Here is a 25,578-nt window from a genome sequence, read left to right as displayed (position 1 = left end):
GCTCCCCGGTGCGGCCTTTCCACGCATGCGCACGGAGCCACCGGGACGAACCACCGCCCATCGGCTTCCGGGTCAAGCGTCGTTCGCACTGCCCTCCCCGCCCTGCCATGGAGGCCGGGCAGGGTCCCGGCGGCGGGGAGGTCGGCGATCCGGCCGAGGTATTTGTTCGTTCGCCTGTAGGCAACCGCCAGAGCTGTGCGGGAGCGCTTAGCGGGGGCTTGGGGCGGTTTGTGCGGAGGGTGAAGCGGCAGGATCGCGGCCTGCACACGCCCTCCGCGGGGCGGGGAGGCGGGAGGGAGCGGGGGTTCCTATCAGCTTCTCTCCCGCCCCTGCTCTGAGCTCCCTGGCGGCCTCCGGAGGGGCGGGGGTTGTGTCCTTGAGGCATTTCATGGAGGGGGGTCCCGGTAGGAGGTGTTCAATCCGGTACCGGGGGTACCGTCGCACGTCTGCCCTGCTGCCGGTTGGCGATCTGGCCGCACGCTTTTCCCCGCAGCTGAGGGAAAACACCTCGAGGAGAAACTTCTCACCTGCTGGCAGAACGTCTGGCCAGCTGTCACCAAGCATGTGCATGCAAACGAGCAACACGCACTGTGTAGCCAGACCCCCGACAAATATTTTTTAAAGGGATCTAAATGAGCTGTCAGGGTTCATCATTTTGGTAGGCTGGTTGCAAGGACCAAAGTAGGTTTTCCTGAAGAAAAAAGGAGTGGACTGGCCTGGGATCTGGGTGTGAACAAAATACTTTCCGTGTGTTTTTTAGACGCATTGGATTTTTTTAATGCTGTATTTCACATGACATTTATAGACAAAAGGTACCAGTTCCTTAAATATAGCTGTGTGAAAGTGCAGGCACTACAAGGTGCGAGATTTAAACAAAACTTAATTTAAAAAGCCCACAAACTTTTATTTCACTCATTTTTTTTTTCTAATTCATTTCCTCATTAAGAGGGAAGTACCTAAGCCTTATGTGCCGACAGAGGAGGAAAAACGACTCCTCAAGGAATGTGCTGAAGAGAGTGCCCGGTACAGAGGTAAGTTCAGTTTGCGGGTAAACTTGGATTGCTTTCCTTCCACCCATAGTTTTTGTTGTTATCTGAGGATTAAGGAAGGAAAGCCCGATTCAGTACACCACAACAGTTCATTAACAAGCTTCACATGGTCTAAAGTTGCATTCCAGTTAAGTGTTAATCCATGTAGGATTTACATTTATCCAAAGTTCGCAGGACAGGAATTTTGTAAAAGGTGCAACATATTTTGTAAGAGTTATACTTACTAATATGCCTGCTCGAAATCTGAATATAGATACAATCAATGGAGTCTCATGATTTTGTATCTGAATATTCTTTTTCACTATTTATGCATTTTTATTTTCAATATTTGTCATCTTTCAGATGAAAAATAGTTTAGCTCAGAACTGTTGCTTGTGACAAGAACAATATATGAATAGTTGCTCAGTTGAATTTTTGGAGAAAATTTCTGTCTCTATGCATGATCAGATGTTTGTCGCTTTTTTCCCCTGTAAAAAAAAAAAAAAAGGCTAAGATTCTGAGCATGATTCTGCAGTCAGCAATGACTTCTGGACTACAGCTAGTATACAGGAATAATAAATACTGTTTTCACAGAATATTTTTTGCCTCATTAACTTGAAACACCGAGGTTATGCTGGGCTTTTTTTCCTCACAAAACATTGAGACTCTATGGCATTACTCCCTAACATTGTTTTTTTAATCCAAAGATTCAAGAAATACCTGGGTTTTATACACCTGGTCAAGAGGTTTGACTAAGCCTTCTGATGTGGTTGTTACCCACTATTTTATCACACAGTAGTAGATGACTCCTGATGCTGATAGGTGGTTTAGCAGAATCCAGGACAGATGAACAATTTAGCAACTGATTTGCTAAATTTAGCACTCTGGAACTCTGACTTCTGCTGGCGGCCCATACTTTAAGGGACAGCTTCTAAGGCATTATTATTTTGAATTAATTGATTCAAAGTTCTGCTTTATCTTTTTCCATTGCTTTTGCGTTCTCCTCTTCCATTTTTATTCAAATGGCTGAAAACCTTTAGCTTGTTTGCCAAAATCTATCTGATTTCCTTATATTTTTCTAAGTGAAAAGAGTCAGGTTCTGTGGGAGAACAATTCCAGGCTGTACTGTTCACTGTTCTCCCACAAGGTTCATAAATAGGAGGATGATGACTGGTTATGGTTTACTGATAATCTCTGTCCTGGAAGACAGGAGGGAGATTATTGTTCTTGTGGCATTCTGCTGTGAGTTCTTGATTTCCAACATAATTTACTGCCCTGTTCATCTTTATACAGATTCTGAAGAAACAACATGAAGGTATTATTGCAAAGCCCCAAATTAGTTTCTGCAGTAATTTCATTGTAGGGAGGAGCTACAGCAGTAACTGAGATACCTTTTTTTTTTCCCAGTAGTTGTGTACTGTGCTGCTACTCACTGGGAAACCTTAAAGCCCATCACTGTTTTCTGGGTCTCCTGTCTTTGTTTCACTGTTCTTTGCTACATTTACCAAGATTGCTGTATTCACTGTATTAAATGTTGTTTGAATTGCTCCTTTACAAGATGCATGGCCTGCCTTTGAGATTGCTCTGACATCCTGGTATTAGTTCTTGTTATTCACAGGTACTACTCAAAATTAATGTATTCTCAGTTTGTTTCTTCAAATTTCAAGATGTAGTAAATTTTTACCAGTTCTTAAAGACTCTCTGTTTTGCAGTAGTTTCTGTTGACAGCTTCTATTTCAGAAACACTTTCTAATAATTTCATAAATAATATATGCCTGACTGGAATTACTAATTTTTAATCACATTATCATATCATATTAATTCTAATACTGTAAAAATTCACATCACATTCTATGATTTTATCCTTTTCGTTTTTAATCTTGCTAACAAAATCAGATGTATTTGTAGGTGTCATCTTGCTTGTGAACCATGGAGCAAATACTTTTTCTTAAAAGTGACATCCTGTCATAATTGCTACAAAATGCTGGTTGGAATCCTCTTTGGTTTAGAACCATCAGAATTTGTGAAGGAATGAGCTGCTGGTTTGCAAAGTATATTTTAACACTGTGCTGTCCAAATTCTAAAATATATAATTTATTTTCAGATACGGATTTACTGTAACCATCTAGTGCTGTTGCAAAAATTTATCCCCTAGGTTAAGTGAAAGGCACTGAACCTTTTTGTAACAGGTGCAATTTCAGACTGGCTTAATATGTAATTTCATTATGACACATCTAAGTCTACAGTGTAATTAACTTAATGTTCTGTCCTGTTCAGTATTTCAGCGTCACTGGATATTGTGTAGGCGTGATGGTCTTTATGAGTAGTTTCAGAGTTAATCTCAATATAAAAATTATTACTGCTTGAAATAAATGTTTCTTTTGTTTCTTGCCATCTTCAAATGTCTCTTGCCACTGGAACTCTTTCAATGTGATAAAAATTGACATGAACTATTAAGCTGATTGCAAAAGGCAGTAATGCTGTTCCTTGTTTATCTTCTCTGCATTCCTATCCCTGAATTGTAGAGTTTGATCTATAAACTACAGAAAAAGCTGCCTCGTTCTTTAATTTGCTGGTGAATAAAACAGCTTAGCTAATTTTAATCAATGTAGTTTATTTCTCTGCAAGAGTTAGACTTTTTCCAAAGCTCTTATGTTAAAGTCACGATTTTTGGTTATAAAAACATTTTTTGAGGCACTGGCCTCTATCTAGTTTGCCTTCCTGTCTTGAGGAACTGTGTTTGCTTCTCTGTTTTAAGGTTCTGCATCTTGATGCTGTAAGCAGAGGTATCTAGGCCTGGAATCTTGTCCTTAGAGCTTTATCCCATCTGGCATTGGCTTTTGTATTTTAGGAAGCATGAAATCTAATGAAGACAGGATGGCTTTATTAACCAGTACTCCATAATTTATAGTAGGTCTTAATAGCTGGAATTGGGAATGTTTCAGAATCTATAAAAAGTTTGTTAATTATTAATATATATTCTTATACAAATGAGCTTAGTAAGGTCTAGCAACTCTGATTTTAATACATACTTTGTTAAATGTGGTTGAGAGTACTGAAAAATCGTATTTTAAGCAACTTTTCTTCTTCACAGCTTTTCCTTTGGCTGCAGTGAGCATGCTTGCTACCAGTTTCTTAATCAGGAAAGGTAAAATATAAATATTCTTTGGGTTACTATGGATTTGCTCAGATAAAATATATTTCTGCTGTTAATAAAGTTACTATAATATCTAATCTGCATGCAGTTTAAAAGTTCAGACTCTTCTGCTGCATGACTTCTAATTCCTAAAACTAAAGAAGGAACAAACCAAAATTCACTTTATATATATATACACACATACATATATATATGTATGTGTATATATATCTAATTTATATTTATATATATAAAGCACCTGTCACCATATTGATAAACAAATATGGTTCCAAACCAATTTGGAACCACTCTGACAGCAGAGGTAAGAGCAGGAGTCAGCCTTTTAGTACCTCAGCACTTCTGTTTCCAACCAGTATAAAAAAGAAAAAAAAAAGCCAGGGGCTTTTGCTGCCAGCCTTCCTGGGTGGTGTTTAATACTGCTACTCCATCAGGGTTGGAGGGAGACCTATTGGGAATGGCAACACTTTGCACTGTGACCTCTCCAGCTGTGCTGCAGAGCAGTGCAGGTATCTCAGAAGGGCAGTGGCACACTCATTTTATGTTGTTTGACAAATGCAGTGTCTCAGTCATTATGAGACAATATATTCTATAGTGTAGAGTAACCCTTTATGTCATACAATTAAGGGAGTAAGTCTTAGATCTTTATAATTTTGTGAGGAATTGAGATATTAGGTTATCTTAAATTTTCTTCAATGTTAATTGTGAAAGAGTAACCTGCTACCTACAAATGTAACTACAGATTATGTTTTTCAGCTTTATTAATAACTTATTACTAATTACTGTGGTCCTTCTTTTCAGGTGTTCTAAGAGATGCCTCAAGATTAAGCTCTTTTTCAAAAGTGGCATGTAAGTAAAAGCTACATATAAATGCAGCTTGTATTTGTGGCTTAGGTTCTGGAGTCTGTTATGCAGACCTAATCCCCAGTAGACTAGCTGGCTGATTCACCATGATTCCACTCTATAAAAATTACAAAATTGTAGACTGTCTCAAGGTGGAAGGGACCCAAGAGGATCATTAGGTCCAACACCCTGTGTGGCAACCTAGAACTAAACTATATGACTAAGAGCATTATCCAGTCACTCCTTGAACTGTGTGACCACTTTGCTAGGGAACCCAGTTCAGTGACCAACCAACTTCTTCTATTGAAGAACCTTTTCCTAATGTCCAATCTGAACTCCCCCTGACACAGCTCCATTCCATTTCCTTGTATCCCATTGGTGCTCACTGGAGAGAGGTGATCAGCACCTTGCCCTCCACCCTCCCCATTGAAGAAGTTGTAGACTGCAATGAGGTCACCCTTCAGCCTTCTCTTCTCCAAGCTAAACAATCCAAGTGATCTTAGCTGCTCCTTTTGCCCTTGAGAGTCCTGCTCTCAAGATCTTTCACCATTTTGGTGGCCCTTCTCTAGACACACTTTTAAGTTTGATGTCTTTCTTATATTGAGGTGCCCACAACTGCACATTGTACTTCAGGTGGGACTGCACCAGTGCAGACAACCAGCTGGCTGTACTGTGCTTGATCCACCTTAGGACATGGTGTTGGCCCTCTTAGCTCCCTGTTGACTGATCCTCAACTTGGCCACCAACCCAAACCCCTAGATCTCTTTCTGTGGGGCTCCAGATTCTTGTCACCCAGTTTGTATCTATAACCAGGATTACACTGTCCTAAGTGGAGAATCTGACACTTAGAGAATCATAGAATCAATGCTTTAATTGGTACCACTGGGCCTACAGATAAGAGTAAATGATCTGATACATCCAAGGATTAAGTTTCACCTTGCTGCAGTTGATTCTTTCAGTCAGCAACTTTTTAGTTACATTTCTTAACTACACCATCTCATGCTGTTTATTTTAAATTACTTTGCCAGAATAGGCCCACCCCTCCCTTCCTAATTTTAAGATCTTTATTCATGAATCTCACTTGTCCCATTCATGCTATTTTAGTGCCTTATTTCCCTGGGCATTATATATATACAATTGTAGGAAAAAAGCTATTTCAAGTGAATGATTTTGGATAAAGTATAATAAAAAATAAATTAATAAATTAACCTTTTCAATGTAACACTTGACAGTAAAACAGGAAGTTGCCATCTTGCCAATCTGCCCAGATACAGCCAGTTACTCTTACAGTTTCCTTCAGTGGGAAGAGGGTAAAACCCATGATTTGTGGTGAAGGAAGTGTTGTTTAACCAGATAAATGAATGTGAGAGATTGGGCCAGCCATTTGTTTATACTGAATTCTACTTGCTTTCTTTGAATGCCAAACAATGTTATAACACAGACATTTCCAGTAAATAATAGATATACTATTTCTTTTATACCTCCTACACATTTCTAGTTCAGGGCTACATTCCTCCTATTCAATAGAATAAAGTTTTAAAGAAAAAAATAAGGAGCAGCTGGAATGGGCCAGCTATTCTTGGTGTTAAGTTAGAAGCCAACAACAATTCTCGCTTCTCCCTTTTGATGCACACTGGTAGGCATATAGACTTTCATTTTATATTGAAACAATTTCTATAAAGTGTGCATTTTGGTAGTTTTTCAGTAGATAACTATGTGTGATTTTCATGCAGTTCAAGTACGGGGATTTTTCTGGGACATATTTGGAGAGCAAATGGACTGAGCTAAGCAGTTTTCCTTCCATCCTCATTCATATTGTTTAGGTCAGGTGCCCCTCCTATCTACAGGATCTTCCTGAGAACTATTGCCAGGGACGGTTTACAGGTCCAAATTATGTCTAATCATTTGAAGGCACATTCCTCCTTGAATTAAATCTGATCAAAGGAAGCAGTGCAGTTGTGGGTCGTTTTTTTTTTTCACCTTCATGTGCCCTGAAAGAAAAGCATATGCAATTCCAGACACTGCTGCTAGATCATAGCTAGCTTATGTTAAACAGTAATTAGACAATTCAAGACAGGTTTTGGTTTTCTGCTGTCACTGATCTGAGCAGACTGTGTCTGCATATATTGATTGCAATAGTCTGGTTTTGATAATGGTGTGTGTCACTTGTAGATCTTTTTTTTGAAGAGTACCCGTGCATGATTACAGTAATTGATCTTGTATATCTAACCAACCTAGTTGAATCAGGTGTTTTTTTTAGTCTCCAGCTTGCATCTTTCCCTGGTTTTATCTGGGAGTTGAGAGGTGTCTCATACTCTAGGTAGGAATTTTCAGCTTCCAGGATGTTTTTCTGCCTACAGGAATTACTCATAACTTCTCTCAGTAGTCTTCTAGGCAGTCTGACATTCTAATGGAACTTAGAGTTAGTTGTGACTGCTACACTACATTGACAGCATCCCCTTCAATGCAGCACAGGTCCTCTACCCCCCTTTGGCAAAGAGGAGTAGGATCTATCTGTATGTCCTACTTCCTCTTAGCCTGCAGTGGGACCTGGCCTCTTTTATGTGTCTCTGATCAACTTCTCCAAGGTCTTGTCACAAGGAATACAGAAGAAGCAGACAGCAACAGTATCTCATTTACTGTGCTAACTTCAAAAATGTGGATCATTTGGCTATTAATTCTGTTAGAAGAGAAATCAGATATTTTAGCCAATAATTACTTTGGATGAAACATCTTCAAGTGAGATGCTTCTGCTTTTCTTAATTGGAAGGTGTCAAGAAAAGGAGACTTGCTGCTTGTAGTTTATGCCAAAGATTAATCACCTTTGCTGCTTAGCTTTATTTTGCTAAATATTTAGCTGGATTCCTTTAGCTGTTTTTCCTTTTAAGGACATACAATTTTTCCCTTTGTGTGTATTTATAGCATCTGAGGTGTCTTGTTGTTTTTGACCCCCTAAACACTTAAACCCTTAAATTTCTCATTTGTAAACTTGACTCATAGTTATGTCTGGCTTTCTCTTTTCCATTGGAAAAGGATTTTTGACCTCCTTTTGAAAATACAGATGCTAGAATAGGAATCACACTTTCAGTACCAATGCAGCAAGGTAGGATAAAATCCACTTTTATATTGATTCCTAGGCAACCTTAATCAACAGTGTGAGGAGCTCAGAGGATTAATGTTACTAGTAATTAACTCTTTCCTGGCTTAAAGATGATTGAGAGTTTTTAGTCTTTGTATTTAGAAAATACTGGTATATGTAAGAGGGATCTAGCCCTTTTCTCCTACAAAGTCAACAACAAAACTTTATTGCCATTGAATCCTTCATGCTTCTTAATACTTTGTTTGACCCATGCATAAAACTTGATGGACCAGTTGATAGAAATCATCAGTTTTAAGTCCAGAAAGAAGTATTGTGATCATTTATTCTTACGTTCTGTCTAGCAGATGAAAATATCTCAAGCACAAAATTGAAAGCATTTGCCTAGAGATTGTGAAGGTTCAGCTAAGTCAGTTGCTGGCCCTCCAGGAACCATATCATAGAATACTCTTCAGAAGATTCTGAGCCTAATCCTAAATTTATGTAGATTTCTCTTCATACTACTAGCGAAAGCCTTTTCAAGATATGACTGCACTGATGGATGAAATGAGCAGAATTTATGACCTTTGTTTATTCCTGTCTGTTTCTTTATCTTGATAATTACTTGTTGTGTCTGCATCTTGGGGAAAAATGATAGTAGTTATTTTCTCTTTTTTGGTCACCTTTCATTCAAGTATGAGCTGAAATCATCTGATGAGTTTGGTACCCTTTGTCTGCAAAAGAAGCAGAGATGATTCCTGCATGGTTTCTTTAGACCTAAACTGGGGATTTTATTTGGTTCAAGATACTGTGTAATTTATTTAAAATTATTATTTTAAAACTATGTTGAATGTTATGATACATCATGTAAAACTATCTTTTTTTCTTTTAAAAAGTTGCTGGAATGTGTGGATACCTGGCTGGAAAGATATCCTACTTGCCAATCTGTAGCGAGAAATTCAGGAAGCTGAAGGATTCCCCGATAGGAGATGTTCTGCGGCAAGCTCAAAGACATAGCTCACATCAGTAAGACTTTAATTCTCTTTTAAATTTAAAACATATTCTTGAATAGGACATTTGGAACATTAACAGATCAAGGCTACATTTGCATCTTTCAAAGACCTCAGAGCTACACCTTCCCTCTTTCCTGTATTAGCCCAGATTACCACTTTCAGGAAGCTGTTATCTCTATCAGTTGGCCAGCTACAAAACGCATGTTTTGAGCTCTTTACATACAACTCATCACTTTGAGGAGCAGAAAAATAAGCATAATACTTAGCAAAATGTGTTCCTTGTAAATTAAGACTATATTTTCCTGTAGAATTCGCTTACAGTAGTGTGACAGCAGAAGTTGCCTCCTTAGTTTAGAAGTAAACTGAGTTATCTGAAATAAAATAGTGTTACGTTCTGGAATTTTTTTCCCATAGTTTAGTTTGATTGAAGTAGGAAGAGGGTGGAAATGATTTCAGTCTTTATCAAAGGAAAGAGCTCAGTAAACAATATAAGTGCAGGAAGAAGCATGGTGGTCAAGCTTACTGCTGTTTGTTTAAATCCTTTACATCTGTAACAGCATTATGCTGTACATATGAGAAACTCATCAGGTTCTTAAAACTATTTCCTGTTTTGTTCCAAAATGTTTTCTACCTCAAGTGGTAGAAACTTGCAAACTAATTTCAGAATATCTCATTTAAACCCTTGCAAACTGGGAGAATAGCATTTGGATAGTGAGTAGTACTCCTATGCATATGCATAGAAGATTTGTTAAATGTTCATAAAGAGCTTGATTAAATTCTTGCTTTCAGTTCTATGGTAGTTTTGTCTGCAAGATTTATCTTTATTCTGAAATGCTTACATTTTTATGACATCAAACGTAATTTTAGGAATTACCACTTCATATGCTTACTGTGTAAATTCAGCTGAAGTGGAGCTATACTTGTCCCCTCATCCCCCCTCCAGTTTCTGATTAGTTGTCATGATCATTAACTGTGTTTACTCTAGGTAAGAGGATGTTGAAATGCCATCATCTGCTGCACCATTAAGCCCTTTCAACCTTCAATAACCCGTATTTTTGTGTCTGTAAAGTTTCCTAAGTGATAAATTCCATTTTTTTTCTTCTTGGTTGCATAATTAATTCATTGAAATTGCATTACTGTCTATACATGCTACTATTTAAGCTAGTAACAGAAATTATTATATTTGCATTGTATATCTTTCTAATTAATGCATTTTGGCAGGTCTGATTCATAGTTAGAAATAGATAGGGAGCTAAAAGATTGTTTCTTTAAAGCTGTGTTTTCATGTACTTTAAAAAATACAATTGAGGCAACAGAATGGCTTAGGTCTGTATGTTTATTCTGAAAATAAAGACTAATTGCAAATGTTTTTCATATGAAACTAAAAGTACAGCTAAGCAGAAATTTAAAGTAGAAGGTTCATAAATACTCTAGAGACATTCTAGTGGCACCAAGTGGTGGCATTCTTGATAAAGAAGGTCTGAATTTATAATGTTCTGTCATTGTGGGGTCATTTGGAGTATGTAGCAAATGCTGTAGAATAGCAGGCATACAGTTTCCAGCATGACCTTATGATCTTATTATACACATAATATATAATATGTTATATATTATATATATTATTTTAAGAGAAAATTAGTCGATGCTTATGCTGAATTCAGCAACTCAATAAACCTTCATCATTTAATTCCCCATGATAGCTCTGAATTATTTCTTCTGCTGTTGTGTACTGAACAATTGCAACAGCTTCTAATGATGAAGGGTTTCCAAATGCAAATTCTTCCAAAAAGGCCTTTAAAAATAACTGTAGTTCATGCTACCACTGTGTCATGGTTTAATGCTGGGCCAGCAATAACACTGGGTACGTGGGCACACCCAGAACTATTTGTGTCTGATGTTTTTCTCTCTGAAGACTCCCTGGAAGAAGGGATTACCATTTTGTCCTGTCAAGTGAAAAATACATTGGGTTTTTTGTATTCTCTTCTGGAGATTTACAGTATAAGATAAGTTTCTGGGAGGAAGGGAAAAGTATTGGAGAAGTGACTATATAGATCTTTGCAATGTAAAATAAAAACACAAACACCTTAAACTTTTTTTCAAAACATTTAAAATGAAAGAGTGTTTTCTTGAGCAGCACATACTGTTAGTCTTACAGTTCTATTTTTAACATTAGTGTTTCTGTATTTACTATTTAATTCTATTACTTTCCAGCCGTTCCAGTCGGAAATCTGAATTTTCAGACATGCCTTCTCAGTCCTTTACTGAATCTTCACCAAGAGCTGGATTCCCAGTTTCTCCTAGCTATTCAGATGATTATAGTTCAACAGATAGAGGCCTCTCAAGTTATGAACCTGTTCCATTCAGTGCTTCCCTGAATGAATCTTCACCTACAGGAATTACTGATTACACTGTGGAAGGTGAGTTTTGTCTTAATATGAGCAGTTTGTAGTACAATGACTCTTGCTTTTCTCTTAGATACTTCTCTTATTAAACTATGTATTTTCATCCCATGCAAATATACATGGTACTATATAGTGTTTTTTGAATGAAACAGCTTGAAGGTTCCAGAACTCTTTTTACAGAAGGTAATAATAATATGTATTATTTTGTATTCTAACTGTAAACTAAGTTGGGGGGGGTATGTTTTGTAGCTCTAATTGCAAGTAAAGATGGTAAATTAACTTAAAAGTTTTGTTTGTTGTGAGATTAAACCTGCAAAAACCTCATCCTGAAGTTCTTTTTGATTGAAATCAAGTTGAATGTGCCATCCTTTTACTGCCCTAAGTATCCCATAGTCTCTGCTATTTGTCTGCTAGCCTTTCTCAGGTTACTTAATTTTCACCAGCAGTGGTACTGTGTACTACTATAATTCGATTATACTGAACTGTTTTTTATACTGTGACAAACATTTGGATCTTCTGAGACCTGAATGCAAATTGTGTTCTGTCCAGCAACAGCTGAGAGCTCTCTCACAGAGAGCTAAAATGTTTTTCAAGTCCTGTTCTGTGCAGCTGTTCCCCTCCTTCCAGTATGAACACTGTCTCAGCTATTGCAGGGGAAACTCGATTCTGAGTTCAGGTCTCTCTGGTACACAAAGGAGGAAGTTACTGTGAAATGCTAAGTTTTGTACTTTGAATTTGTTTGGATTTTTTTAACTCCTTAATGGAAAAGGTTTTATTTCACAAGAAAGCCCATTTGTGCAACTTGGTTTTAGTCAGATAAAATATCAGATATAAATGTGTCCAGGAAATTGTAATTAAACTTCAACACAAATATCAATAGTTGGTAGAATCTGATTTATAGAACAAAGATTTTGCATTATAAATTCAGATGAGAGGATAAGATGATGATCAGGTGACATAAGATGAATGTAGTCCTAATTCTTTAAAAGCAGAATTTAAAGCCTGAATGCAAACCCTTGAGCCTTGCTTAGATTTCTCTCATGAAATCATATTTTTATGAAATGTATGTTTATCATAAGTTTTACATAAAGTGACCAGAACTATTTTATCCATCAATAACACATGGTGATTAGGATTTCTGTTGGATAAAATGAAGAAAAGGAGTTAAGTGCCCATTTTCCTAAGCAGTTTGACAAAATGAAAAGGATAAATGGTTAAAGACCACACACATTCTCAGTTGCATTTAGAATTGCAGCTGTCATGCTCCTTTTCATTTGGGACTGAGTTGTAATTAACTGGCATTCTAGAATAGGTTGTAACTAATTTTTTATTTGTGATACCATTTCTAGTATTTTGGTGTTTGTTTTGTTTTCAGCTCCTGCTCCAATTCCAGAAGAAAGTCGTAAAAAAAAAGGCATCACATATGAGGAATTAAGGAATAAGCACAGAGAGACATATGAAGTAGTGCAACCACCAAAGACAGGAACTCCAAGCAGGTTTTCAGAGGAAAAACCAGTTAAGGAAGGTAATACTCTGGTTTACGGAAATATAAAGCAAATTCATGTGTTTGCAGTAACTTTTAAAATGGCTTAATTCAGCTTGCCCTTTAAGCAGTTTATTTTTACAGTACCTGCAGGTATCTCATATATGATGTGGTCCCTATGGCCAGACTGAAAATCTGGTAACTTTTCCTTTATTGAATTCATCATGCAACCTCTTTTAACCAAGAATTCTCAGAGCTTAGAGCTGTACTGAAGAGTTTTAGCTGTGGAGGGGGGTGTGTGTTTTAGATAGCATTGTTCTCTCAAAATAGAGCACGTGGTTGATGGTTTTAAAGAGGGAGGTATTTGTTTTTATGAATTGTTTCAGGTGGAATTAGAGGATTTCTATAGAGGCATTGTTTGTAGAAGCTCTTTTTCTACATTAAAACTCAAAGGAAGGAAACAGTGTTTGGCAGCAATATTGAGATTTGTTTTTACAGTGAAAAACAAAACTTTACACAGAAAAGTAAGAATGCAACATCCAGGAGTGTAAGATGCCACTTAGTCAACTCTCAGATTCAAGTTTTTTAAAAAGGAAACTCAGAAGCAATTTATAATTGCTTGCTCTGTTTAGTACTTTTGTATTTAGTGTGACACCTGTGGAAACGATTAGTCAGAAGAATCTTTACCTTTTAACACTGCTGGGCTAGTGAGCTTGAATCTTTTGGGTTTGTGTGCAGTGTTCAGGCATGTCAATCACATCATAACAAGAAATGCAGGAACAGCTGATATCTCCTACCAAACATAACAGGTGGTAATAGGTACAGAAAAGTATATTGATGCAGAAAGTTCTGAAACAGTAAGAGTAAGCTTTGGAATGGTGTTGCTGAAGAGTGGCAGTCTATTTCATGCTTGTCAATTACTTGCTTCAGATAATGTCTTTGGACAGATCTGCATGGTCTTAAAATAAAAATTACTGGGTAATGATTTAAATTTGTTATTTCAGGGATGAAAACTTTTTTCTCTTATTACGTGACTATACCAAATATGACATTAAAAAACTATTGAAGCTGTAGTTTCCAATTGCTTCTAAATTCTGTCATCTGACCACTGATTCACACATTGCTTTTTCAAGAGAGTTTTCCACAAATAGAAAGCCTAGACATGTCACTTGACAACCATACAAAGAAATCTTAAACAGCACTGTGCAAACAATGAAATGTATTCGTTGTTGTTTTATTTTTAGTTATTTGAGGTCTATAAAAGACCTCTGTAAAATGCTGATTGAATATGGCATCCTTTCTGCTGTGTTTCTGTGTTCCATTTTATGGTTGTATCATATATGTGAGATATGAATCTCATGTATATGAGGGTGTATCTCAGGCTTTGAGAATACAACCACACAGAGCAATGCATGAGATTTGTAAATAAATTTCTAGTGGTATCTCTTCATATGTTTAAGGAAAGAGTAAGGAGGGAATACAAAAGTTCAGAAATATTTTATGAGTGGAAGCACATTTACATATACAGTTCAGGGGTTCTACTGATGTTGGTTGTGGGCTAAGATCTGGTTTATGTCACACTGGACATGTTAATTGTTGTTAATTGTTGTATGCCTACTCATATGTCCTGAGGCATAACACTATTGTTCATCCCCTTACCTCTATGGCATAGGATCCAGACCAGCAAATAGGAGATGGTAGTTTCTGCCCTCTGTTCAAGGACATAAGGGAAAACTAACCATGTCTGTACCTGTTTTTAAGCAGTCCCTGACTTCCATCTCCTGGTGCCATCTTCATTCGTCGTAGCCATACAAATATGTATTTGCATCACAATCAGGACTGGGCCGTTTCTCAAGGAATAAGGGCAGCCTGCTCAGCTGCCATGGTTAATAGAAGTGGAAATCAAATTCTTCTTTGAGAGAGCTTCTCGTTGTACCTTACTGCAATGCCAATTAGCTTAAAAGAGATTTGTCAGTGCCTCATGCTATGTTTGCTGATGTCTCACTGAATCAAGGACCATACATTCTCTTCTGTTCCACAGGTGCTACGGTAGAGAGGTATTAATAAACAGTGGGTCTGGTAATTAATCTGCAAGTAGATTTATAAAGGGGTACCTGACTAGTGTCAGCATTCCTACTGGATTGTATAGATCCCTCCTGTACCCTGTCAGTGATAGCAGTCAGATACAGACTACTTTGCAGTTCACTTTGAAGAGAGCATCTTTTCACTTTCTGGTCATTGTTCAGTTAGGCAGACATACTTCTGAATAAATTTGTTAAAACCAGTACCCTGTTTATTTTTTTTTCTTACCTCTCTGACTCACTCCTGTACTAAAGGAAGCTGCCAAATAGTAATGGCTGAGTAGCTTCCTAGTAGGGATTACTAATTTTTGCTTGTTTGTCTTTGAATGTGTTTTTAAGTATCCTCTATCCATCCAGTTGAGCACGTAACTAGATTACGTAGCCACATTATTTATTGTAACATTCCTTGCCTGTTTCCTCCAATTGTCATTGCTTAATCCATGTTACATTTCTTTCAAAGTAATCACAAATTCTGCAGAGCAGAAATTAGCACAGTAGGCCTCTCAACTGGATATTAGTTCACTACAAAATAATGATTAATAAAATCTCCCCGTTTATTAGAATGTAGCTTTAGGTGTCTGTTGTGCTGCAACTGACACTCTTCCCCACTCCCCTCTTAAAATGGTAATGTATTTCATCATACTTTTCAGCACTGTATAAGATAAACTTTTGCAGTTAAATTAAGTCATATGTGACTACTTTTTCTTCTTTTCTTTAGTTAAAGTAAATAAATACGGAGATGCCTGGGATGAGTAAGAGCCAAATGAAGAACTGAAAAAAACGATCTCCTGTCAGCGAACTTGAACTTCATCTAGATTAGTCATGAGTATCAGCACCTTTGGTGTGTTCTGTCAGGCACAGCTATTTATAAATGAGGAAAGAATCCTGAGTTGCCAGAAGATTTAAGAAAAAAAAAAAGTATTTAAGCTTAATTTTTTTAATTTTGCATTAATGGCAAGTGAGACTATTCTGAAGTGTCATGACTGTAAAGCATTTGTGCTGTTTAAGAATGAAAAGGGTAACTGGCAGTAATTAATACAAATGTATAGCAAAAGGTAAAAATATGTGTAAATTAATGCAATCACGTGTATTGGGAAGTGAAAAACATCAGAATCTTCTCAAATTTTCAAGGCTTGCATTAAAAGTTACCTGTAGAACTAACCTCTCACTTTGTTTTGTCTGGAAGGGGAATGTTGGAAACATCAAATTGTTGTCATGCTTGGTCAGTAATGTTTGAAATAATACTGTGAACTATTCAGGAAAAAAAGGGCTGAGGAATTTAGCCAAACACATAAGTAGGCATATTTAAGTGTTTTTCAAAACTGTCTTCATGGTGCCAGCTTTATCTTTAGACCCGTATTCTGACTTGCTCATGCTGGATCTTCTAAGACAGTAATTTCGGAAGAAAATGATCAAATGAAAATGCTGATATTTAAAGCAGCTATATGTAAGGTGCAGAAGGTTAAACCTGAAAAACTTTTAACAAAGTTTGAATGGTATCTTGAGTGCTAATAAGGGGCTTTGTGTATTTAGCCTTATTTCTCAGTTTATGCATGCCATGACAAAAAAATCCCGTGTTTATGGAGAATCAGTCTGGATCAATGGGATATTGCATTGTTATTACCTGTATGAAAAGACCTACACTGGTAAAAGCACTGAAGAGTATTTCCTAATGTTTGCATCACCCACTCTGCCTCCATCAAAATGTTACCTTCCATTAGGCATTCTCATCTGTGCTGTTTCATCTCACAACATTGTGTTTATTTTGGGATTTTGCCTGTTGGTGAGCAAAAAACATGATGAAGTTGATAGCATAAAAGCATTCCTGACATCCTTGTGGGAGATGAAAAATAATTTACCTACCAATATGAAAATTCTTAAAGGCCTTATTGATTGAGTGGACTAGCTGCAGAGCAGCATGAATTAGAATATTATTTTTGGAGAGATACAGAGCAATCAGCTGAAAGGAGGAGGGGAAGATGAGAATGCTTAAAGAGCCAATGTGTTTCAGAAAATCTTTAGAAAAAGGAATGTGCTAATCAGATAATCTTGAAGTTGTATCAGAAATTTAACTTTGAAGATGCTCTTCATGGCCATGACGAGAGAATTCGGAAAATACACATCCACCATAATTACATTGCTGTGTTTTCCAGTGTGCTATTCCAAGGCTGATTAGATTTTCATGAAAATACCCATAAAGTTTCTTAGTTGTGAGTTACGCCTGTAACGGGAAGCTGAAGATTCAGGTGATAAAACTGGAGCAAATTCCTGTGGTGGTGGTTTTCCATCTGTAAAAAGGAGAAATGCTTTTTCTTTTGAATGAATGAAAATTTTGGATGAATGAGAAGTCTCCAAGTGATAAAATGCAGGAGCAGACTTTGACAGCATTGAGGAAATAGCAACAGCTAGGAGACATAAACTGTTGAGCAATAAGCTTGCCAATAAAAGTATTCCTTTGTATTTTGGGATAATACTCTGTTTTCTCAAGTAAAAGAATAATATAAGGGTATAATATCTTTTATTTTCCTTTGGAGTCTTAATGCATGCATCTACTGCAAGCTTTTTATTTGTGTAAAGGACCCATCATCTCAGAACTTGAGTTACTGTGAATACTTCTCCAGTGTGGACATTCCACTGGCAAGTGAGACTTGCTCCATTTCTCAGCATTCACTGTGAAAATTACTGTTGTGCCAGCTCTGTGTAATCCAGTATTTAATAATACCCTGGCATCCTGGGTGGTGTTGAAGGCCTTAGGCTCCCATTCCCAGCCCTTCTCTGGCTCCCAGTTTCAGGGCTGTGCCCCTGCACGGGCACCGGCACTGCCGATGGCTGCCTACCTACTGCTGTACCTCTTCTCTCTTACTGTGGGTGTCTGTGTGTCCATCTTCCTGACAGAATACAGGGAGGTTGGGCTAGATGACCTTGAAAGGTCCCTTCCAACCCAAATCATTCTGTGATACTGCCTGGGGACCAGCTTGTACAGAACAGATGAAAAACATTTAACCTATGCCATTTAAGTGCTGAAAATGTAATAACTATTTCAGGTCTACCTCGCAAGCTGCAGTGTTTAAGGAATGCTCACTTTGGAAGCTGGTAACTGCTAATTAGCAGATCATGTTTAGCACAGTCCATACAATTACCACAGAAGCCCATGATCTGAAAAACGAGACTTCCTTCAAAGCATCTTGCCTCAGGTATCTTAGGTGTGCAAACGCAAGTGTATTGGGATTTTGTTTGCTCTCTGAGGGAGATTTATGTTATATATATTTATATATATAAGACAAATGTCATATATAATTAATACTGTTAAAGTTTTAATGGCTCTGCTTAACAATATTGTGCATACATAAGATTTCTAAATTTAATATCATGTTTTCATTTTGGTTTAGATAGTTAGTGCATCTCAGATGACAAACTTCTTTTTTGTACATGGCAACAAGTTGTGTTTACTATCCATCTAAAAGTCTTTGGCTTTCCATCACATCTTTAATAAGTATGAGATATAAGAGTTCACAATCAGAGCTGTTAATTTGATAGGATATTGAAAACTGGTACTTTGTCTAAGTGGGGTCACATTCAGTCTGTTGTTGCGACATGCGTGTTGAACCCCTGATTCACTAAGCAGCCGTGGGAATTCATTGTCCTTCCCTTTTCCTCTACATCTTCCAGCAGTTTCACCTTCTTTCAGAGTGTGTCTTTTTATTCTCCATCTCGTGATTTCATGGCAGCTTTCCAGTTACCTTGCTCATGCAATGCTGACATGACTTCTGGGGATTCTTAACTGCATCTGGGTGTCTTAGAGCTGACAACAGAGTTACTGTCACTATAAACAATGTCTTTATGTATAAAGAACTAGTAAGAATGGTGAATGTTTAGGAACGAAAGAAATGCATGACAGACCCTCTTGTTTTGTGTTTATATATGTTTCCAGCTAATACACTATTTTTCTTAATTCATTAACCAGGCCAGCTCTTTTTCTGGAATATAATTCCCTCACTAGTCTTGAAATATCACAGTAAGGATTTCATTTTGTATTACCATTTGTATTTCCAGTCGGGTATGTTTACAATCTGACCTAACCACAAAGACAGTGGCATTCAAAAAGACTTGAAGCTGTCCTATAGGTCATCACATCTATGTTTGTTAATAAATGTGACTTAACTCCATATATAGTAAAGCAACGTAAATTTTCTTTTATGCTGCAAAATAAATTAATTTACACCTTGAATCAAACACCAGGAAATTAATCTGAATGCTTCACTATGAACATGTCTAAAGTAGCTTCAAAGTAACTGCTACTGCTTTCACAATTTCTTAAAACTCTGATTAAAAATAAGCAGTTGCATAGTAAGTTAAAAGGAGATGCAAGCGTTACTCTCAACCCAGTAGTTACGAACAGGCATGAACACAGAGAGAGGGTTGTGAAAGGTTGTGAAAATGTGCCTGGGATTTTAAGCAGCTGCTACATCTCTAGCAAAAATCCTGCCTGAACGTTTTTGTCTTTCCCCAAATTCACAGGCATGTTTGGGGTCCCAGGTACATGATCTGACTTTTGCAGAGGTTTGTTCCTACTAAAAGTTGTTTGGAACACATCTGTGTTATAGTGAAAAGTGTAAATGAGAAGTCATTCACTTAATGGAAGTTGAGCCCATTTGCCAGAGCTTGGGGAAATCATACAAACTACCCCAAACTTGACCCACGAGTTTCTTGCCTCCTCGATATTCAAGAAGAAATCCTGACTTGCCCACCGTTCTCTGGAAGCTTGTGGACTTGTTTGTGTCCCCATGCTGGACTGAAGTTCATTTGGTGCCCTTCATGAGGACATCATTCAACCTGTGCACCCTGCAGGATGCCCACCCAGCACAGTTCCTCAGCTGTCCTACAGACACCAAACCTTTCACAGTAAGGATTTGCTTGCAGCTCAAGTTATCTTGCTGACTGCCCAGTCTGTCTGACTTGCAACTCAATTAATTAAGTTATCTATGTATTCTTCTCAGTGAGACAAAAACACTAGAAATCCCTTTATGTTCTGTAGTTTGGTCACCTAGTAAGTTGCTGTAGAAATCAACAAATTGTGTTTGGATTTTAGGGCAATAAAGGGGACAATTTGCATCTTGTTACTGTATGAGACTCACGGCTTGGGGTTACTCATATGGGTTTGCACTACTTCAGCTAATGCAGTGCAGGCTTGGACACAGACATGCCTCAAATTTTCACAAAGTATTTTCTTTGCTAATGTGAGAACTGAACTGAAACCACCAGCACCAGACAAAAGTTTTGAGGCATCTTTGAGTACCTGCATTAGAATCCTGAGACAAGAAACAGCAGGGAGTTGTATACTTGAGCAGCCTTCTCCCAGGCACAGATTTCCAGTTTGTAAGACTATCAAGTGAATAATTTTCTCCAGGTACTGTGGAAAATAGAACAACTACCACTTTTATTCAAGTAAGGTCAATCAACATAGCAAAACCAGAAATGTATTACTCTTCAGAATATAGGATGTGATGAAAAGTTAATGGATTCTTGGATCTAACAGGGTGAGTAGATGACAATCCCTTAGGAACATCATTTGTATATATTTATTGCAGGTAAATTCAAACAATCTAATTCTTAAAGAATCAGAACATTAACAGCCATAATTTGGCTTTGTTTCTGTTTGTTCTCTTTAATACTAGTTACTATCCTACTTATATATTGCTGTTTTGATACCACTTGGTTACTGCTACTTTTTTTAATTGAGCAATTAAGAATTTCCTGAGATTTTAAGATGCATGTCAATGCACAGTAATACACATTTTCAACGTACATTTGTAATGTCTTCTGCTCAGCAGAAGCACAGCTTTGCAAAACTAAAAAGCAAGAGTCTTCTCTGAACTGGTTTCATGCTGTGATACTGCAGTAGAAAAGGATGTATGATGAAGATGAGGCACAGTCATCTGATACAAAAGGTATTTAGTCAAGTACAGCTTTCACCTATCCTTGAAAGGAGAAAAAAAATCCTAAGGTGAAAGATGAAGAGTTTGACAGATTTCCCTTGCCGAAGCTCAAAGCAAATTACTGAGGATTGAAAATCTGCAGTGTATAACCTTTGCATTGCTGTTTTTCCAGTGATGATGTAGGGCTCTATTTTCAGGATATGCAATCTTGGCATGAGCAGCCTCTAAACCCAAAAAGTTTCAGTTAATTCCTTACATGGAATGCTGTATATTCTTTTCTGCTCTCCATAATCCACAGTAGGAGCACATTTATAGTGCATTAGATTTTTTTTTTTTTTTTTGTAATTAAGCTAAAATAAGGTTCTACGTAAATCTTACGACAAAATAAATAATTTTGTTTGGCTTAATTCTGGAATTCAAATATAATTGCTAATCTTAACTATCTTATGATAAGTAGAATTTTAAAACAGTGTAACTGATACAGGAAAGGGGGAGTTTGGTTGCAGCAGCTGATGTCTGATCATCAATGATTTTTAACAATGCCTTAAATCATCTTTGAAAGCCATGCTAAGTAGAAAACATTTCTGCCAGTAGTTTTCTGCAGCCAGTGCATACAGCTATGTGCTTGTTTTGAGGAGCTAAGAGTGTTTTTTAGGGTCCTCTTAGATTCTGTGAAGGACTGCATTTATTTTTCCTCTTCCCTGCTACCTGCTGGATATGGTGCAGCTGGCAACCAACCTTGAAAGCTGCATTGGAGGCACAAGTCACACACCATGCTGTGGGACCAGCAAGGGGACAAGAAGGAGCCCCTTCAGCCCATTCAAGTTCTGTTTGTGCAGCGAGAGGCAGAGCAAGGTGCAGAAGGGAAGGCTGGGCCAGCAGAGCAGCTCTCAGCCTGGCAGAGCTGCTGGGCAGCCTCCTGTGAAACCCCTGTGAGGACAAGGGGTCTCCTGGCTGGCAATGGCCAAAGGCAGCTCCCAAGATAACTAAAAGTCTCCTGGATCTGTGGAGTTAATCAGGAGAATGGGAGGGATTAAATAAGTATTTGCTGCTGGGTAAGGTTTCAGATTTGTATTTAGAAGTTTACATGCAGTGACAGAGCAGGAAGTAACCTTGGGCATGTCCAGGTCAGTTATCTCAGACCTCAGCCTGCAGCTGGAGTGAGTGAAGAGGTTTAAAATAAGCTTTTGGGAGGAAACTCTAAAGCTGTTCTTGCTCTGAAATTCCTGAGCTTGCCAACATGCCTAAGCAACACAGGGCTGCTGCTGAGTGCTCAAAAATGAACATAAATGAGAAGTATCACTCAAAAATTCACTTTTTTTTTTTTAAATGTGTGGTTCTAGAATCTACTTTGGAAGTGATGTTGCTCTCAGACAATCTTTATGTCCAAGTGTCCTTGTTTTGCTGGGGCTTCTGAGAGGCTACAGAGTCAAATTCTGTGAGAACAAAAGAGACAAGCTGCACAGGATTTGTTTATCCCCAGCTCTGGTGTGCAGATCTCCAGTGACCAAGGTCAAGGGCAGTTTTGTACCATGCAGGTGCAGTGGGATGGCAGGGGCAAAGCCCAAGGCAACTGACCCAAGCTGGCAACCCAAGTATTCCATAGCATAAACAGCACCCTCACTACATATTGGGAAGTTTGGGGGATGTTCTTCTTCTTCTACAGTGGCTGCCTTATCAAGAGGGTCCTGTCCATCTCCTTGTTTCATCCCATCCCTGAGATCTGCTCCTCCTCTCTGTGACCGTCATGTTCTGGCTGGAGCTGGGGTGATGGCACCACTGGGCCTTCAGCCTCACAGCTCATGACTGCTGTCTGGAGCTGAGTATAACTACATTACAGCAGCACTGGGATTAATATTAGTTCATTATTATTATTGTGTTAAATCTATTTTCATTTCAACCCACAGGTCGACTTTCCTTTTCCTGATTCACCCTTCTCAAGTGGGGTTGGGTGATAGAACAACCACGACACAAACACAATGGCAAAAATCTCCATTCCCACCCTTGTACTTTTGTTTCCCTTTATCAGCACAGAAAAGCACTATATTGTAACTAAAATTATTTAAAGGCGTGTCTTCTCAGGAATCTTAAATCTTGTGCTTCCTGCACATGAAGATGCTTCACTCTACACTCTGTTGTCATTATAGCTTTTCTCTTCTACTCTGACCCTGCTTCTATTCATAAGTTCATGAAGTGGATTGAGGCTTATATAAAAGCTACTCCCTTTGCATGCATTATAGCTGAAGGATGTATTTGTTTCTTGATTTTAGCAAGTATGTGGGCTTCAACTAAGCTGTGATGTGCCTAAGCACAGTTAAACTCCCTCATCTCTGGATGAAGTAACCTCCACTTTCCAGATAAAAATGATTATTAGGAAGCTATGTGTGTTCACTGGATTTTTTTAGCACTTTTTTAACATCTTCCTGCCAAAAGGGAGTGCATATCCTATTATTAGAAAATACTAAAAAAAAAAAAAAAAAAAAGTTTTAGCAGTATATGAACAATGCTTGCTTCTTTGTAAGGTCAAGCATTTCAAGTATTTTTCCTCCTGGAGATCTCTTCCCCTCTTATTCCAGACTGAAATAAAGATTATGGAAGCAACTGAGTACCTCAGATCTTACCCTTTTTTTCAGTAGCTCATCCTACATCAGTACATTCAGTGTATTGAACTACTGCTTCAATTAAAACCAAATTCTTTAACTGACATGTGTGGAATGCATTATAGTAATGGTCACCACAGGTTAGCTCATTAAATTGTGCATTACTACACAACAGCTGTTCTGACTTACTGTTCTAAAAGCACTCAATCATCAGGAGCTTAACTTCCCAAGTAGCAACACCACAAGGACCTGGCTCTGACAGCACATGAGGTTTTGTCCAGCACTTTCTGTCTCCCTTTTGCATAAAGTAATAATGTAGAATAATCAGTAGGCATTTAAATGTCCCTTTCTGCATCATGCAGCATAACTACTACTAGCACCAACACCTGCCTTCTTACAAAACTCCTGGGAACTACAAGGCACTTTGTCATGTTTCTTTGTCAAATCTTAAGATGCTTACAAGTTTAATTAGGTCCAGTAAACCATCCAACACTAAGAAATCCACCATTTGGTTTGATTCCACATCCAGAACAGCCATCCAGCCACTGGGAAAATTTCAACACACCTGTAAGTCACAGCACAATCAAAGCTGGTTGGCTCCAACTTTATCAAACTAGTAATATTGTACAGAATATATTGTGACTCTTCCCTATCCTTTCATACCTCCTGCTTTTGGAAGACTCAGTTTACCTCAATTTTACATTATCTTGAAACTTTGAAGTTAGATTTAAGTATTGCATCATTATTACTGCCTTGTTATTACTGCTTGAAGCCCAGCTGCACACTTGCCTGAGTTGATGGCTGAGCAAAGCAGGAGAAACTGTATTTTACAAAATTAAATAACAAGCTTGCTAAAACATACCCCCCTGTTATTTCTCAAATCAAGGAGTATTATGTAGAGCCTGACACCTGACAGGCTTAAATAATTATTTGGCCACAAGTAGAGAAAAATGCTTTTAAAGACCTCCTAAGGGATAGTTTGTTCATAAGCTGTGCTCATTTTTCCTTTGATTTGCACAAATTTAGTGCCAATACATCTTAAATTCACAAACACACCTTTTCTCATAACAGTATTATAGTAACTCATTAACTTAGATCAACACAATCAGCTAATCAGAGTATTGCCTCTTGCAAAGTATAGAAACATATTTAGATAAAGAAGGAGACATTTTTTATATAACAGTACATTTATTACAGGAAATAGGAAGCCTGAACAAAACTACACTTAAAGCAAAGTTAAGTAGCTAAGGTGTAAACCCAAGAGTTAAGACTGACCACAAAACACCCTCTGAGAGTCTGACATGAAAGGTCCTCTGTCACATGCATCAATCTCCTCTGCATCACATGGATGTCATGGTGCAGTTTGCTGCTGTTATCTTGACAGTAGATGTCAGATGGAGGGTGAGTAGCTGACATGTCACCATACCAGTTTTGCTGCCTATCACGGGACTCCTGTGATAATTACATTATTTTCACAGAGGAGGTTGACTTCTCTGTGGTTGCATAACCCTCTCCCTGCAGCCCCTGATGAAGGCTCCCCAAGGCTCACCTGCCTGTACACCAAGCATCAGCTCTGCTGTGGCACAGCTGTGTGCCCTTGACTCAAGACTGCTGACAAAGAGCTGTGGAAAGTCTGTACAATGGTAAAGAGTGTAAAATTAAAGCCCTTGTTGAGACAAGAGTTCTTAGTAACTCAAGAATTCAGAACAAACACCAATTTGGAAAAGTAGGAAATCTTAAAGGAAAAAAAAGCACCAGGGAGGCTACTTAGTCTAGCCCTTCTGCAAAACTATTTAAACATCTTGCACTCTTTCCTTTTGACATAAACATTCTAGTATGTGCCAGTTTGCTTGCTATGCAAAGCATTGCCAGCATCTAAGTGCAACAGAGAAATTTAATTTTTCAGCACTAACATCTAAATTGCACTGAAGGGACAAAAACAAACCAAAACATGCTAAGAGA

At 37.9% G+C, this 25,578-nt stretch overlaps 1 protein-coding gene across 1 annotated transcript; it reads left to right on the top strand.

Annotated features, from left to right (window-relative positions):
• LOC139796035 (OCIA domain-containing protein 1-like) lies at positions 1–16,241 on the top strand. Its single transcript, XM_071743584.1, has 8 exons — positions 1–158; positions 947–1,031; positions 4,123–4,176; positions 4,984–5,031; positions 8,998–9,127; positions 11,326–11,531; positions 12,892–13,041; positions 15,799–16,241. Exons 1-8 carry the CDS (start codon positions 108–110, stop codon positions 15,834–15,836), a joined length of 762 nt encoding a protein of 253 aa, XP_071599685.1. The 5' UTR covers positions 1–107; the 3' UTR covers positions 15,837–16,241.
• Positions 16,242–25,578: the final 9,337 nt, after the last annotated feature.

Source organism: Heliangelus exortis, chromosome 4, assembly GCF_036169615.1.
Source record: "Heliangelus exortis chromosome 4, bHelExo1.hap1, whole genome shotgun sequence".
NCBI classification, from domain to species: domain Eukaryota; kingdom Metazoa; phylum Chordata; class Aves; order Apodiformes; family Trochilidae; genus Heliangelus; species Heliangelus exortis.
Note: the sequence above shows the minus strand (reverse complement) of the source record. Positions and strands in the feature narration are given on the sequence as shown.